Genomic DNA, 16,045 nt, shown 5'->3' with positions numbered 1-16,045 from the left:
AGAGCTTCTGAACCTTTGTTCTTTTATATTGTTTATAATGGTGCATTCCAAATCCCACACTTCTGCACTATTCTACGCAATTTTGTAACATAAGTAGTGTGAGTAGTATGTTAACATTGAAATTACAACAAAAAAAGTTTAGTGTGAGCACCAATGTGATGCACATTTTGTGTGTGGAATGTTGTACTTTGTTCACTCAATGGTCACAGCTTGCGCTATAGGCAGCGAGTTATCTAGCCGCGGTGCTGGCCTGACAAAACAATTGAAATTAATGGTGAATAGGGCAGCTTCTGTGGATACAGCGCCTTAGAAATGTGAGAAGAACGATGTGGGAATGTGTACATTATTTAAGATGTATGTTTTCAACTGAGTTTGGCTAACACGCTAAAGCTAGCGGCAACACATCACATGTATTTGAAATGTCACTTTCATCAGCTGAAAAACAGCAAATGCTTCAATGTAGTGACGAAACGTTTGTACTCCATTTGAGACACTTTGTATTACACTGTGAAAATTCATACACTAGATGGCCGGGTTCATAGTGTATAGTATAATTGCATAGTGTATTGTGTGTCATATAGAACACAGGTTAGCTCTTGTATCTATAGTAACTGAGCATTCTGTCACTGTTTACCTTTGAGAAATAACTGAACATCTGCTGCCATTTTATTTTCATAGAACCCAAGGATGGATTATGAACCAGCCAAAAGGGCCAGTGCCTCAGGGCCTCTGACTACCTTAGGCCCACAGTGACACAACACTCAGAAACTGTCCCCTTCTGCGTATCTCACCCCCCACATGTTCTCTCACAACTGGTCATCATTATAGACCAATTACATCACTGAATCCCATTCAAAGAGATACATCTTAATGGTAAATTATTTAAATATAAGTTATTTTTAAATTAAAGGGAGTATGTATATTTCAACATATATGTTCAGTATATTTGTCCTGTACTTGGTCATGCTTTCACAAAAGGCCAACGTGTGTTTATCTTTTAACTTTATCTTTATTTCTTGGACAACATGTCGTAAATGTTCATTAGCTTTTTGTAGTTCAGATTTTAAGGTATGTGTCAGATATTGACATCAATCCATCAGTAAGCTTCATTGTAAGTGTATCATTTATGCCATGATGCCAACAACATAACAGGATTTTTTATTTTTTTTAAATGAGATTTGTAGAATATCACATTTACGGTTTAGATTTTATATAACTGTTTACTGTTTTATTGATCTTAGTTAATAATAATATTTATATCTTGGCAAAGGAACGAGTTTAGCTGACTGTTAAAATCAATATGCACTTTATTTATAAGACACCGATCAGAACACACAACTTCGTTTTTTTATATAAAACATACCTTAGTGAGTTCCTGTACCTCTAGATGGCGCCAAATAATAAAGGACATGTTTAGAGGTGAACAATAAGTCATTTTAACCCTTTAAAAGCGAGAAGTCCAGCACTGACTGGTTCAAGTGTTGTAGGCTTCTGAAGTCCCGTGGTTCACATGTTATTTCATCTTACAGAGCTCTAATATAATCTAGATCCTGCCTAATGGCCCTAAATAATTATTCATTATATTAGTTTACATTAATTCAGAAAAGTGTTTGACACACTCAAAATAAATAAATAAATAATAATAATATTTTAGCCTATTTTTCAGATTTATACATTTCAATTTCATAACACGACATCATCAATTGAATTCAATTGTTCAATAAAATGTAATTAATGAAACTTACATTTTAAATTTTTTAGCTTAATTTGATTTTATGAAATTTAAATTAGTAAATCTTAAAATCCTTAAAATCTGGGTTGTAGCAGACACTAACATGCAAATATACTGGTTAATGTTGTTATAAAGTTTGCATTGAATGCAGTACAGCAAGGATCTAAAAAAAGAGGTTGTTTTATATATGGGTCAAAGACGTGACGCTTGCTTTTTCTGTCCGACTGAACTTTTTACCAATTAATAAACATTAAAATGAATAAAATTATAACATGTATGTCTACCACCTCCCTTATACATATGCCCACTCTTATTTCTTTAAAAATAATTGGCTTATTGGCCATTTTCTGCCACCTGAAGTGTGAAAACATCATGTGGGGCGACCGTCCGGCCTTGACTTCTGTTTGGACAACTGATTTTAAATCAAACTAAAATAATTTAAATATAATCCTTACCCTATTTGGCATAATTTTAAACTTGTTTTCCATTGATTGACAAAGTTATGAAACATTTGTACACACATTTCAATCATAATAAACAAACAAATCTTGTCCGAAGATGTTCATTGTCTGAAATATCATCTGGGGCGACCATCAAGAAAATACAATTAAGGGACTTTTATTTTGACAATCATCTCAAAGAGGATGTTGCATCAGCCAGCCTCATGGTGAGGGTCCCACAGAGACAACTAGCAGGTGAGTAGTCACTCTCATTTTTACAAACAAGTCCTCTTTAAAACTGCTGCAGTGTATACGTCACATTTTGATATCATGTGGGGCGACCAACCTAAAACTGTAAATAATAAGTTTTATACGCGAATCTTTATTTTTAATGTAAATTTGTCAGTGATATGTGGTGAGAAGAAGCTAGCTTGGGTTCTATAGCTAAGCATTAGCCTGTTATACTTGATTAAACTTGAAAACATCATCTGGGGCGACCGCCACTGATTGCTTAAATGATAGAAAACACATATCATGTATTTGTAGTTTCTGTAGGCAAATGTTTTCATTCATTATATGCATTTAGTTGTTTTAAATAACTTTCTACATTTCACCACATATTTTTTCTAAATTTCAATAATTTCCATCCTATTTCAGAGAGGACTAAGCTTACTTCTTTTTGATTATTATGCTTTTATCAGAGAAATGTGTGAATATTAAGCATTCATTCTACTTTTTCCAATTCCTTTTCTAACTCTGTGTATGTTTAAATATACTTTTTTTCTAGATGGCCCCACTAACAAGCAAAGAAAAGACTGCTCGCTACAGGCAGCGGATCAATGCAGATCCTGTAGCAAGAGCTGACTATCTTGCCAGGAAAAAAGAAAGGTAAAATCTATAGGTAGTTAACAGTACATAAAATGTAATGTTAAGCCACCAGAATCAGTGACAGTATACTAATGTCAATAGTTTATTATACAATAATTTGTTTCAGCTACCAGAGAAGAAAGCAAAAGGGCACAATCAAATGCATGAAGTCAGATGAACTATCATAGAGAGAGAGGAAAAACAGAAAGCCAAGTGGAAGGCTGCATCAAAAGGTTACAGGGAGAGGAAGAAGATAGAAAAGGCGATGCTGGAAATGACACCACCATCCTTAGAAAACACCCCACCAGTTTTAGTTGGTATAGGGCTTTATGAGCAGCAGGAGAATCCAGGGCAAATTGTGGTGAATCCCCTACCTCTAGTGGAGGAATTTAATCCACCGATGTCTACACCAGAGAGAGAAAGAGAGAAAACACCAGAGAAACGAGAAAGAAAGAGAAAGAGACTGCAGGCTCAGAATCGTAAACTACGTGAGGAGAACCGAAAACTGGAAGAAAAACTAGCAGAGATGATAAAGGAAAATGCTGTTCAATGTTATGTCCAAGCGTTTAATGCATTAGTATTGAAAATATTAATATGATGTTTATGTGTCAAATGAAATAGTGAGGAAACTGTTAATGTTATGAAATGTGTCAAATGAAATGGATATGCTGATTCTTTATAAAATTTCATTAAATGTGTTTTAACTATCAAAATCATTGAATAGTCTTAATTGCCTGCTGTTTTTCATCATGTGGGGCGACCACTTGTCATGTGGGGTAACCAACCATATTCAATTCTGTAGTAAATTCAAAAAATAATGTCTGTCCATTTTGGTTGAAATATAATTCATTGGTATAACATCAATAAGTGGATACTATATCTACACATTTTAAATCAGTTTTATGGATTATATGAGTAAAAAAAATATGTAATTGCTTTATGAGGGTGACACTGCCATTATAGATAAAAATGTATTTAACATCATTTGCAATAAATGAAAGGACACATGAGTATATCTTTCTTAAACAGTTCAATTAATTACTGATACTTAAAATATAACTTATGTAAAGGAAATCTATTAATTTTAATATAAATTACGGTCACCCCAAATGACTTTTTTAAGGTCGTTGCCCTATTCATTTGAGTTTAAAAGCACTAAAATATCTTTGTTTGAAGTTTTCACACACATGCATGTGTAGACTACACTCCAAATGTTTAGAAAATAGCCAAATATATTATTATTTCAAGTATTTTAAAAATGGGCCTCTCGAAGGCCTTATACGTCATTGACCCATATATATATATATATATATATATATATATATATATATATATATATATATATACAGGGCCAGACCTAGGGTTTTGGGGGCCCTAAACAAAAATAGTATATGGGGCCCTACAGGTTTCTAGAAAATTCTAGTTAATTTAGAAAAAATATACGAAATGAAACATACTACGTTTCATTGATACGGTTGTGTGTTTTGTTGATTAGAGTAATTGATGGGCAAAAAATAAAATAAATTTTCGCCGAACCAATCACGGGGCCCTAAACAAATGTTTAGTTTGTTTATTGGGTCGGGCCGGCCCTGGATATATATACACACAACAGTTAGTTCCGGTCCTCGAATCTGATTGGATGACAGACGTTAAATGATGGTCTGACTCCATCAGCACTCGGACACTTCACTGTGTGTGTATCACTCTGCTTGTGTTGGTGCTGTTCTAAATTAAAGTGAAAGAGTAGTGCATATACATTTACATTTAAGCATTTGGCAGACGCTTTTATCCTAAGTGACTTACAGTGCACTTATTACAGGGACAATCCCCCCAGAGCAACCCGGAGTTAAGTGTCTTGTTCAAGGACACAATGGTGGTGGCCGTGGGGCTCAAACCAGCGACCTTCTGATTAAAAGATATGTGCTTTAGCCCACTACACCACCACCAGTCCAGTGGTGATAAGAGTTACTGTGTCTCTTGCATGTATTTTTTTATTTTATTATTTGACATTACATTAGCCAGCACGTGGTGGCAAAAGATAATTTTTATGTGTAATATGTGCAGTTGGTGACGTGAAGTGAATCCGTTTACATAGAACTACTCTCTGTGATCGCTCGTATTACTAATACATTACCAAAGCTAGGAAATAGCTTTAAACGGCATTAAACGAACAACTTCAGCATTGAGAGACACAACAGAATGATCAATTACACAAACTGATGGCGCTTATCTCTTAAGTGGAGTTTCCGCATTGGATACATACTGTTTAAAATGGCGGAGAACATTGTGGTTTCTATAGTGAATGACACCTGCGCACCGGCTACCGTGAAATAGAGAGGAATACCCCCACTTGGATGCTATTTTTCCTCTGAGAAAGCTGATCTTCAGAAAGCTGACAGCATCTCAGCTTGGGAGTGGCAACAGATGATCGCACACGCTCCATCTCTCTCTCTGACACACACACACATCCTTGTTTATCCAATGACTTGTTAGAAACAGCACAAGCCGTGATACTGTTTCTGAAGTGAACATTTTGAGCATATCATTTGGTTTGAACCAGCAACGGCAGATTCTGATCCGTCATGTAAGAAAGTAGTTCCATGCATAAATTAGGTTTTATGACCGTACTCAGATTTTCCTAATTTTTAATAATGTACTTGTTCATTGAACTGTTGTATATAAGTGATATCACACTCACAATCATGCTCTATGGCCCTAAATCAGCACTGCTGTGATTACCTGCAGCCGAATAACAGCAGTGCTGATGTATTAGTATTTGTGGGCTTTCCCACATTTAACATTAATTGAATATTCTGGGTTCAGTACAAGTTAAGCTCAATTGACAGCATTTGTGGCATAATGTTGATTACCACTAAAACTATTTTGACTCATCCCTCCTTTATAAAAAGCAAAAATCTGGGTGACGTTGAAGCACTTACAATGGAAGTGAATGGGGGCCAATCCATAGATGATTTCAAAAGTACTGCCACAAGATGAAAACAGTATGTGTGTAAACATGATTTTAGTGTAATTAAATCACTTACCAAACTTTTCTGTAAAGTTATAGCCAATTTTACTACTTTATTGCCATGATAACACTGTAAAACCCCTAAAATCCTAAAATGACCATCAAATTACAATGTAAACAGTAAAAATAAAAATAAAAAAAAGAATTATACACATGCTTTAAAAAAATTATACGTTTCACATTTCTGCCTCTAAAACCTCCAAAAACTCCACATTCACTTCCGTTGTAAAAACCTCACTGTAACTCAGATTTTTGTGGTAATCAACATTATGCCACAAATGGTGTCCATTGAGCTTAACTTGTATTGAACCAAGAATATTCCTTAAAATTCCTCCTTTAATGGCCATGGAATAAAATAAAAGATCAGGCACTGTGAGTTTAACTTCTGGCCATATAATGAAACAACACAAATTAAAATATTAGATGCCATAAAACAATTATAGACACTTTTGACTTTTCTGTCCTCTTTTGTTTACCCAGGACAGATTGTTATGCACAAATCTTTCCCAACAGTCTTTGATGGCTGATCAAGTAGGCATGATAGTCTTCACAAGATGTGTGTTTAAAATTGTATTGTGTACATACAGTAGAAGGCCTTTCGGTGACTCAACAGACCGATTCATTTCCTTTGTCCACTAGCTTTGATTGAGTGAAAAACTCTTTTGACATTAGCATTAGTGAGAGGGAATACTGGAGCAAAGACAAACTCTGCAATCTTCAGCATCTCTGAAGGCACCTCAATGCTTTGGCACCGTTCAAAATATTTGGTCCATTTCTGGTGTGCTTGAAGATCACTGAAATATGCCATATATGGCAGAATAGTACGGGTAATATGGTAGTATGGCCTTGCTATTCTCCAGGAAGGGGCAAAGTTTATCAGCAAGCTGACTGACAGCTCTTAAGCACTTACCATAGCCGTAACCCTATCCACCCATCTCAAAATCTTTCCCAGACCCTGTCTGACATACCTGTGTCTCACTGTCAAACCTGACAACAGAGGAATGCAATTCCATTCGTATTAAATCTTTTGAGGATGCTTTTGAATGTGCTGAGGAAGCTGAAAGTAAAGTTAACCTTTAAAAGCATCTCAATGTATGCCAGTAGCAACACTTTTTTCTCAAATCTAAAGGCCATATTTCCTGCTACAGTGGCCTTAAACAATGCCTGAATATTTATTTGGCTGTTGGTTAACATGGATGGCCCAGTGCAGAGTGGTCTAAGTGACGTTAGTCGAAAAAGGAAAGTCATTTCAGAGGTGAAGCAAGTTATAACATTTTGATGAATATTACATTTACACAAATAAAGCTGTAAAATGTTCCAGCTCACAACTTCCTTTCTCTAAATTATGTTTTCTGGAGGTTTTTGTCAACTAGAATTTCTTGTAAAGCTGTTTTTTTTTTTTTTTTAATGTTTCTTCAGTGGAATGATCCAAAACAGTTTAAACAACAGTACAACCCATTATACCCCTCACATCCTCAAGTCAAATATTCAAGATGACACTACTTTGAATAAGGCCCATAGCTCAGCTCATTTGATTTTGGGAGAATTTGAAGAGAATTGTTCATTTTGATATATTTGATAATAGATGTTGGTATCTTGGCAAATCTGAGCACAGTTTGAGATTATAAGTGCATTTACATGGACAACTATGTTTCTATTATTACTATCACAATTCAGCTTATACATTTTTTTTTTTTAAATAAGCTGATTTTTGGAAGTTATCAGCATGTTAGTGTCCATGTAAACGAGCAGGTTATTAAAGGGATAGTTCACCCAAAATACAAATTCTCTCATCATTTACTCACCCTCATGCCATCCCAGATGTGTATGACTTTCTTTCTTCTGCTGAACACAAACAAAAATTTAAGAAGAATATTTCAGCTCTGTTGGTCCTAACAATGCAAGTGAATGGTGACCAGAACTTTGAAGCTCCAAAACACACATAAAAGCCCTTTTCGGATGGCAACTGTTTCTCAGGGTGACATCTGTAAAAGCTCCTCTATGATCTATATTAAATCACGGGAGACGAGTGAGATTTTTGGTCAATCACATGATTGCAGTTGCGCTTGTTATATGGAAAATGAATCACTAGAAAATGTGTCCTCTGTATTTGTGTTTAAATATGTTTGGAATTATGCTAAAGTGAAAATAAAACGTTTTTTTTTTTAATGCATGAGGGAACTGCGCTGTGGACATTTACAGTGTACATTTTCACATTCACATTGCACCGCTTGTGCGCTCACTCCGAAGCACACACAAGGAGAGATAGAAGCCGCACATATCAAGGACAGTAAAGATAGTTCTAAATTTGTGGAGCTTCTGATGTTTTATCTATTAAAATGACAGACATCATTTGGAATTATCTGTCAGTGTTTAAAAAGTGGGGGTGGAAATTAAACATTTTAAATAAGTTAGATATTAACCCCGCAACTTTTCTGGGACTACTCGACCTGTATAATCGAGTAGTCATGCAAGCCCTATGTGTAAATGTATTTATTAAATGTTTCTACATTAAAATGTGATAAATAAAAATTGCTGTCATAATAAATGGACCATTTCAAAAGTTTACGGGATCTGGCTCTCGTTTTTCTTTCCCTTTTACTTAAGAGTTTCCACTCACTGTGGGGGGTCGCGGCGACAAAATTTTATTATTGTGAATTATTTCACCAATTCCTGTTACACAATCCTCCAGCTTTCACAACTGTCCATTATCGCCAGAGCTGTTATCACGCGCAGAGCAAACGTATGGCTCTTAGCAGTGGTCAAAAAGGATTTCCAAAAAGGCTTTTGGATTATAAACGCAAAGATGTGGATTCGGATGGTAATTATATTACCATACGACCTTGGCGTTTGTCAAAAAACAGTAGGTAAATTGGCCGGGAATTTTCTGGGAGAAAAACGCAGACATTTCAGATTCAGACAGCAATACAATCACTGACTACCCCCTGTAAATGCTGGATTAACCTCACGTCCCCATCTAAAATAAATGACATATTTAAAATGACAAAAAATATTTGTAGGACATAGCCTCAAGAAGTCACTAAGACACCTAAAAAAACATTCACCTATAGTGAATTTTTATTTCACTGCCGTTTAGGGCTGTCGTACTTACAACTAACTATAAAAACTCCATCACCCCATAGCTAAACCTCATAATTATGCCTTTCCATCTTTTTTGTACCAAATAATTGCTGTGAAATCCTACTACACTTACCTCAAACATGTCTTTTGTGTGCATTTGTGCAGAGATAAAATATTATAACACAAAACTACAAACTCAGAGAGCTTTTATTTTTACAGCTAAAAGTTTTGTCCAGTGTCTCAAAACATAAAAATAAATACAATTATGTCGTAAGAAATCCAGTGTCTTTTCTTGTGGAAAATTATATAAAACACCTGGGACTCTCTTTCACAGCTGCATATTTTGAAAATGAATTGTGAACCATCAGAGGGTTAATAGTTATCAAATAAAACACATTCATATTCATGTCCTTGAATTTAAGGGCTATCTCTTTCAATTCAAACATTATTTCTATCATCACCATTGAATATTGTCAAGGTTTTAATGGGGTTTAGTCTTTGAAATAAATGTGTTTTGGGATTACAGCACCATAGCAACCCGAATCATTCAATTTAACCACACAGGATAAAAATAATCTTGCATTAAATGATATTACAAACACTCATTTCAATGTACAAATGTGCCTTAAAATTCACATACAAAATATTAAAATTTCCAAACAAATATCTACACAGTAATTACATGAGGAAGGCATTTGTTAAGAGGCCGATTTCCTCTATGAGGACGGGCCAAGCAGGGCACTTGATGAGAATTTCAGCATTTCGAGATTTGCGTAACTTCGTAAACGGAAAATGTCTCTTTACAGTTCCAGCCTTGTGTGATTGTGTGCACACTTGCACAGTTTTAAGAAAGCACTAGTGGTAAAACATAGAAATTTACACAAAGTCTAGTGTGTCTCTTCAAGTCCACTTGGACTGAGTGTGCCGATCGGCATCCCAGAGGGTGGATTCCAACGTCTAGTGGTTTGGCACAGTTTCCATATATCCTCGCTGACCTCCTCTTGTGTATTTACATACATTCCCTTTTTCTTTATTGTCCATTTAACAGGCAGACATCTGCAGTAATACTGTTCTCCAATGGAGCCTGGACCCTAGGGACCCGCTGGAGAGCAAGGTGCAACGATGGGGAGGGTCTTTGGGTGTCCACCTTCCTCCCACAGCCAAGGACTGATATTCACCCCTTATGAGGGGTTACTCAGGATTCCTGCTGGGTCAGATTGATGTTTCATTACTGCCGCTGTGATGTGCCGAAAAGGGAGAGAGAAGGAGGGAGGACACATGCGGGTTAGGAGGGTGTTCAAGCAGGAATACAGGCCAAGTACAGCAGAAACATGCCACATGAACAACAGGTGTAAAGAAGACATTCTTTAAGAAGACATTCTTCATTTTAGCACACATGCTCCAGCAGACTCAAAAAAGCACAGAATTTAGGGACTCAGGTTTTACAAACAGGCTAAACAAAATCTTTGTTTTTGTTTTTTGTTTACTCTTTAGGAATATCAAAAGTACTGGTCCTTTGGTACTTAGGGTTAAAAGTAACAATACCAGCCAATCTACAGTATTGGTAGTTTTACCCACGTGCAGTCACCACAGTTTAAATGAACACGCTCAAGACAATCACAACGAAGCAGCATATAGCAATATTTATTAGCGGCATACAGTACTGTATATACCAATAGAGTCTTTTATCTATAGACCTTATTTATAGAGGCCTCATTTTCATTCACATCTCAAATAATAATAACAGCAATAATAATAATGGTGCTACAGTGAATAAGATCTTGTTTTTATTTGTTGCATTGATTGTCATTTGTTTCTTTGTTCTTTATAACTTCAAGTATTGAAAAAGTATTGAAGAATGTTTACTTCGTTGAGAAATTCTTGAAAGCTGCACGCCATTGTTTTTAATGAATTAGTTAATATTTCTATTCACATTTAACTCTTTAAATCAAGGAGTTTATTAGTATATTAGGGTGAATCTCATAAAACATGCAAAGAACATGCCCATTTCAACATCAACATCATTCATTTGTTTGTTTTTGCATTTTGACATTAAAGAACATTTTCCACAAATGTTCATGACTCTCATTCTCATTACTGTAATCTGAAAAGAATAATTCTATTTAAAGTATGTATACAGTATATCATAGTAGTATTTGTTGTACTGCCATAATACTGGTTTAAATAATCAGTATGTATTTCAGATATAATGTCCATTTTGCTTACATAAAGAAATAATCTCTCAGTTAATGCTGTTAATTAAGGGACCTTCTAAATAGGTACCATATGAAAATATTAATATTTTTTTTAATCTTTTACCATTAGTACATCATTTTAGTCAGATTTTAGCTTTTCAAAAATGTAAAATTCATGTATTACATCAATAAATTTGATGTCTTGAAATTGGTCCTGAAATGGTACTGCCTCTTTAAGAATAGCGGCAGATCAGTGAGCGTCTCACAGAAGTGTTTTGGTTGGGAAATATTATTTGCACGGTCGAATGGCTTCTTGAGCAAAAATTGAAGAGAAAAATCACAATGGCTGAGTTCCTGTTGTGTTTAGGGCATGGGTCCTAGAGACTTTTTGTAGGTATTGGCATGTTACACATGTGTACTGATTTTCATACATGTAGGTGAAACGTAACGTAAAGCGCACATCATTGAAAGTTTGTAGGTGGCGTTATTGAGCCATTTTGCCACACCTAATTCTGAAAATCATATCAGATGTACATTTCCCCCGATTCATGGCCATCCCGTTCTGCTGCTCACGTGGAGTGACAGGAGGCCAGTGAGGGGACTTGATCAGGACACTGTGTCCATTTCCCCCGTCATGTGTGTGCAAAGTTTCATGAGTTTTTGAGTATGTTTAGGCCCTCAAAAATGCAATTCATTTGGGAAATAAATATTAAATGCCAAGAGGAACAATAGGGTACTCGCCCTAACTACTTGATGCATTAAGAAATGGAGGTGCAAATTGGTCATGAAAATATTGTCACAATGCAAAAAATGTTAATGGTTCTTACATAGTCTTCATATCCTATATGCAAAACATTATTTCTAATTTCTTTCTTTTGAAAATAACCTGAGCATGTTTTCGTGAGATTCACACATTGCTTTTTAGTGTGCTTTCAAAATTGGTATGAAAAATTGTGAATTTTCACTATTATTGTTATTGACTACAAAAAAATGTAGGTATTGTGAAATCCCTAATACATTGTAATTATCATTAAATCACTGATTAACAGGAAATAAAGGACGAAAGTGGAGCGGGGTTGGGTGAGGTAAAGTGGAGCGTGGAAACAAGTCTTACTCAGAATCTGACTGGTTGCCGCCGTTGACAGTCCCTGATCTCAGATTCATGGCCATCCCGTTCTGCTGCTCACGTGGAGTGACAGGAGGCTGGTGAGGGGACTTGATCAGGACATTGTGTCCATTTCCCCCGTCATTTGACGTTATAGAGGGCGCTCTGGAGGAGATGGCAGGGGGGTTGTAGTCTGACAGCTTCTCCCTTAGTTTGTTTTTCATGTTTTTGTCTGTGAGTGGAGGGGGGTATGTGATCTTATTCTTCAAAATACCTGTATACAGAAAGTTAACATTAAAACATTAGTATTCATGTTTAATGTGCAACTTAACCTTCCTGGGTTGTTCAGTCAATTCTGACCGATTTCAGTTTTATTCATGTTTCATCTTATAGAAGTGTAGGTTTTTAATGAAATTAAGTAAACATATATGTTTTTATTTGCATATGGAAATGGTGTAATCAAGAAAAAAAAGTAGATATAAAAAGCATAGAATTCCTCTCAAAAAGTGCATAATTTTATTGTTCCTACTTCAGGGAAGAAGAAATTTAATAATTTCTTTAAAAAAGTCAAAAATGACCTTGAACAGCCAAGGTGTCTGCCTTCATTAAACAGACGGTATTTTAGTTGTTTTTCAGTAAAAACAAATCCAACACAATTTAATGAGCTTTTTTTTTTTTTTTGCATTGTTCTAAATGTGTTTATTTGTCACTCTTACCCTTCCTCTGTTCAGGCTGGTGATTGCTGTTGGATTGGATGGAGGGTGTTGGGTTGTCTTTGTCCTGAGCGTTCTCTCCAGTGTGATTGAGTTTATTCTCCTGATGAAGCTCCACGTTGACTTTAGTCTCCACTCTCAGTCTCTCCGCCCCTCCAGGATCTTCACTGTCACTGGCAGTCATGGATTCAGTCGGCCAGGAAGGCTTCACGCGATTGGACACTGTGTCTACTGAGATGTCAAAGAGGAAAGAATTTATAAAATATCAAAAACTTCATGCTTGTTTTAAAATGATGTTATTGCCATTATTTTATTCTGGACATATAAATACTCAAAGAAATAAACTGGTCATTGACATAAAATTTCAAGTAGTGTCCTGTTTGTGACATGCTATATTTAATCTAAATGTTTTAAACAATATTTTTTCTAATTCATTTATAATTATTATACCGTGTATGTGGTTGTAATAACCTCATACAAATTGAGAGACAATATGGGACATTTACACTTTTAAAAATTCATTGGACACACAACAGGACCATTTAAAATGAACTAGTGAAGGCAGAAAGGTGATTACAAATGCTGGACAACCAGTTACAGGACCAAAGATAAACAATACACATTCCTTATCTGTGTTGGGGAGTATCTAACTATAAGTACTGAGTACATTTTTCATGTTATATGTCAACTACTGTACCCACATGCGGATCCTGAAGCTGCTTTTTGCAAAAACGTACACATGCATAAATTAAATTCAGAATTCTATATTTTTTATGTGATTATAAAAATGTCTCTTGTACCTTTTGGAGTGCTGTGCAATGGCTGTCTCTCATTATTCCACTTTGGCTTCATGTTGATGTCTTCATCTTCGCTGTCGGACGAGTGAGAGGATGCGTATGAACTGCTGTGTTCATCCACAGAGAGCTCACTGTCTGAATCTGAGTCTGGAAACAAACTGACATCAGCATCTCAACAACTACTTACTGATCAAACAACATTTGGATTTATGCCGTTTAATATTATGATAAAACATAGTCAAAAAAACTACACTTTACTGGTATGTTTGGTAGTTCACACATGGATTTGTGGTCATTAAGTGAATATCAGTGTTTGCTGGGAAAAGTTTTGTCATACCATCTGCTTTAGTGCCGTTTCGGAAGAGTGAGCCGTCGATATCAGTGAGACCGACTTTAGCATTTCCAGAGGAGACACTAGGCTTCTGACCAAACTCCTCTCTGTAGGAGAAGAAGAGAGCTATGAGATAGCAGACCTGAAGATGACCTCAGGTTTTATGCAATGACATTAGACTTTATTGAAAAACTACTTTAAAGAGATAGTTCACCCAAAAATTTAAATTCTCTTATCGTTTACTCACTCTCATGCCATCCCAGATGTGTATGACTTTCTTTCTTCTGCTGAACACAAATGAAGATTTTTTGAAAAATATTTCAGCTCTATTGGTCCATAAAATGCAAGTGAATGGTGACCAGACCTTTGTAGCTCAAATAAAGGAAACATAGAAGTAATCCATATGACTCCGGTGGTTAAATCCATATCTTCAGAAGTGATTTAATGGGTGTGAGTGATAAACAGATCAATATTTATGGCCTTATCTACTCAAAATCTCTACTTTCACTTTTCATTTCAGATGTGAAAGTGAAACTAAACAGGCACCACATGTGACTTTCAGATGTGAAAGTGAAAGTAGAGATTTAGCATAAAAAGGGCTTAAAATTGGTTCTGTTTATCACCCACGCCTATTATATTACTTTAGAAGACATTTATTTAACCACTGGAGTCATATGGATTATTATTATGTTTCCTATAGAAGATTTCTGGAGCTACAAAGTTCTGGTCACAATTCTCTTGCATTGTATGGACATACAGAGCTGAGATATTCTTCTAAAAATCTTTGTTTGTGTTCAGCAGATGAAAGAAAGTCATACTATCCCTTTAGGTAGTGCCAAATTCCTTAAATGATTTCTGTCTATTCTGAAGGAATAGTACTCTACAGAATTGTTGATATACACTCACCTAAAGGATTATTAGGAACACCATACTAATACTGTGTTTGACCCGCTTTCGCCTTCAGAACTGCCTTAATTCTACGTGGCATTGATTCAACAAGGTGCTGAAAGCATTCTTTAGAAATGTTGGCCCATATTGATAGGATAGCATCTTGCAGAGATTTGTGGGATGCACATCCAGGGCACGAAGCTCCCGTTCCACCACATCCCAAAGATGCTCTATTGGGTTGAGATCTGGTGACTGTGGGGGCCATTTTAGTACAGTGAACTCATTGTCATGTTCAAGAAACCAATTTGAAATGATTCGAGCTTTTTGACATGGTGCATTATCCTGCTGGAAGTAGCCATCAAAGGATGGGTACATGGTGGCCATAAAGGGATGGACATGGTCAGAAACAATGCTCAGGTAGGCCGTGGCATTTAAACGATGCCCAATTGGCACTAAGGGGCCTAAAGTGTGCCAAGAAAACATCCCCCACACCATTACACCACCACCACCAGCCTGCACAGTGGTAACAAGGCATGATGGATCCATGTTCTCATTCTGTTTACGCCAAATTCTGACTCTACCATCTGAATGTCTCAACAGAAATCGAGACTCATCAGACCAGGCAACATTTTTCCAGTCTTCAACTGTCCAATTTTGGTGAGCTCTTGCAAATTGTAGCCTCTTTTTCCTATTTGTAGTGGAGATGAGTGGTACCCGGTGGGGTCTTCTGCTGTTGTAGCCATCCTCCTCAAGGTTGTGCGTGTTGTGGCTTCACAAATGCTTTGCTGCATACCTCGGTTGTAACGAGTGGTTATTTCAGGCAAATTTGCTCTTCTATCAGCTTGAATCAGTCGGCCCATTCTCCTCT

General features: G+C 36.2%; 1 protein-coding gene and 1 long non-coding RNA gene across 4 annotated transcripts in view; one reads left to right on the top strand and one right to left on the bottom strand.

Annotated features, from left to right (window-relative positions):
* The first annotated feature begins 2,371 nt into the window (after positions 1–2,371).
* LOC127638785 (uncharacterized) lies at positions 2,372–3,837 on the top strand. The gene is made up of 3 exons (XR_007969901.1): positions 2,372–2,427; positions 2,960–3,060; positions 3,167–3,837. It is a non-coding gene; the product is annotated as an uncharacterized LOC127638785 (long non-coding RNA).
* Positions 3,838–9,348: 5,511 nt separating this feature from the next.
* celsr1a (cadherin EGF LAG seven-pass G-type receptor 1a) overlaps positions 9,349–16,045 on the bottom strand; it is a 130,471-nt gene continuing 123,774 nt past the window's right edge. For 2 of the 3 annotated variants that reach the window (XM_052120503.1, XM_052120505.1), the window contains 5 exons: positions 14,296–14,396; positions 13,962–14,105; positions 13,165–13,392; positions 12,458–12,722; positions 9,349–10,385 (listed from right to left, as the gene is read on the bottom strand). In XM_052120503.1, the coding sequence (XP_051976463.1) occupies positions 10,361–10,385; positions 12,458–12,722; positions 13,165–13,392; positions 13,962–14,105; positions 14,296–14,396 (763 nt within the window). In that variant the 3' untranslated portion in view covers positions 9,349–10,360. The remainder of the gene's footprint in view (positions 10,386–12,457; positions 12,723–13,164; positions 13,393–13,961; positions 14,106–14,295; positions 14,397–16,045) is intronic. The other variant, XM_052120504.1, reaches the window with a different exon arrangement.

The sequence above is a fragment of the Xyrauchen texanus genome, chromosome 47 (genome assembly GCF_025860055.1).
Source record: "Xyrauchen texanus isolate HMW12.3.18 chromosome 47, RBS_HiC_50CHRs, whole genome shotgun sequence".
Classification (NCBI taxonomy): Eukaryota; Metazoa; Chordata; class Actinopteri; order Cypriniformes; family Catostomidae; genus Xyrauchen; species Xyrauchen texanus.
The sequence above is the reverse complement of the archived record's forward strand: the minus strand, read 5'-3'. Positions and strand labels throughout refer to the sequence as shown.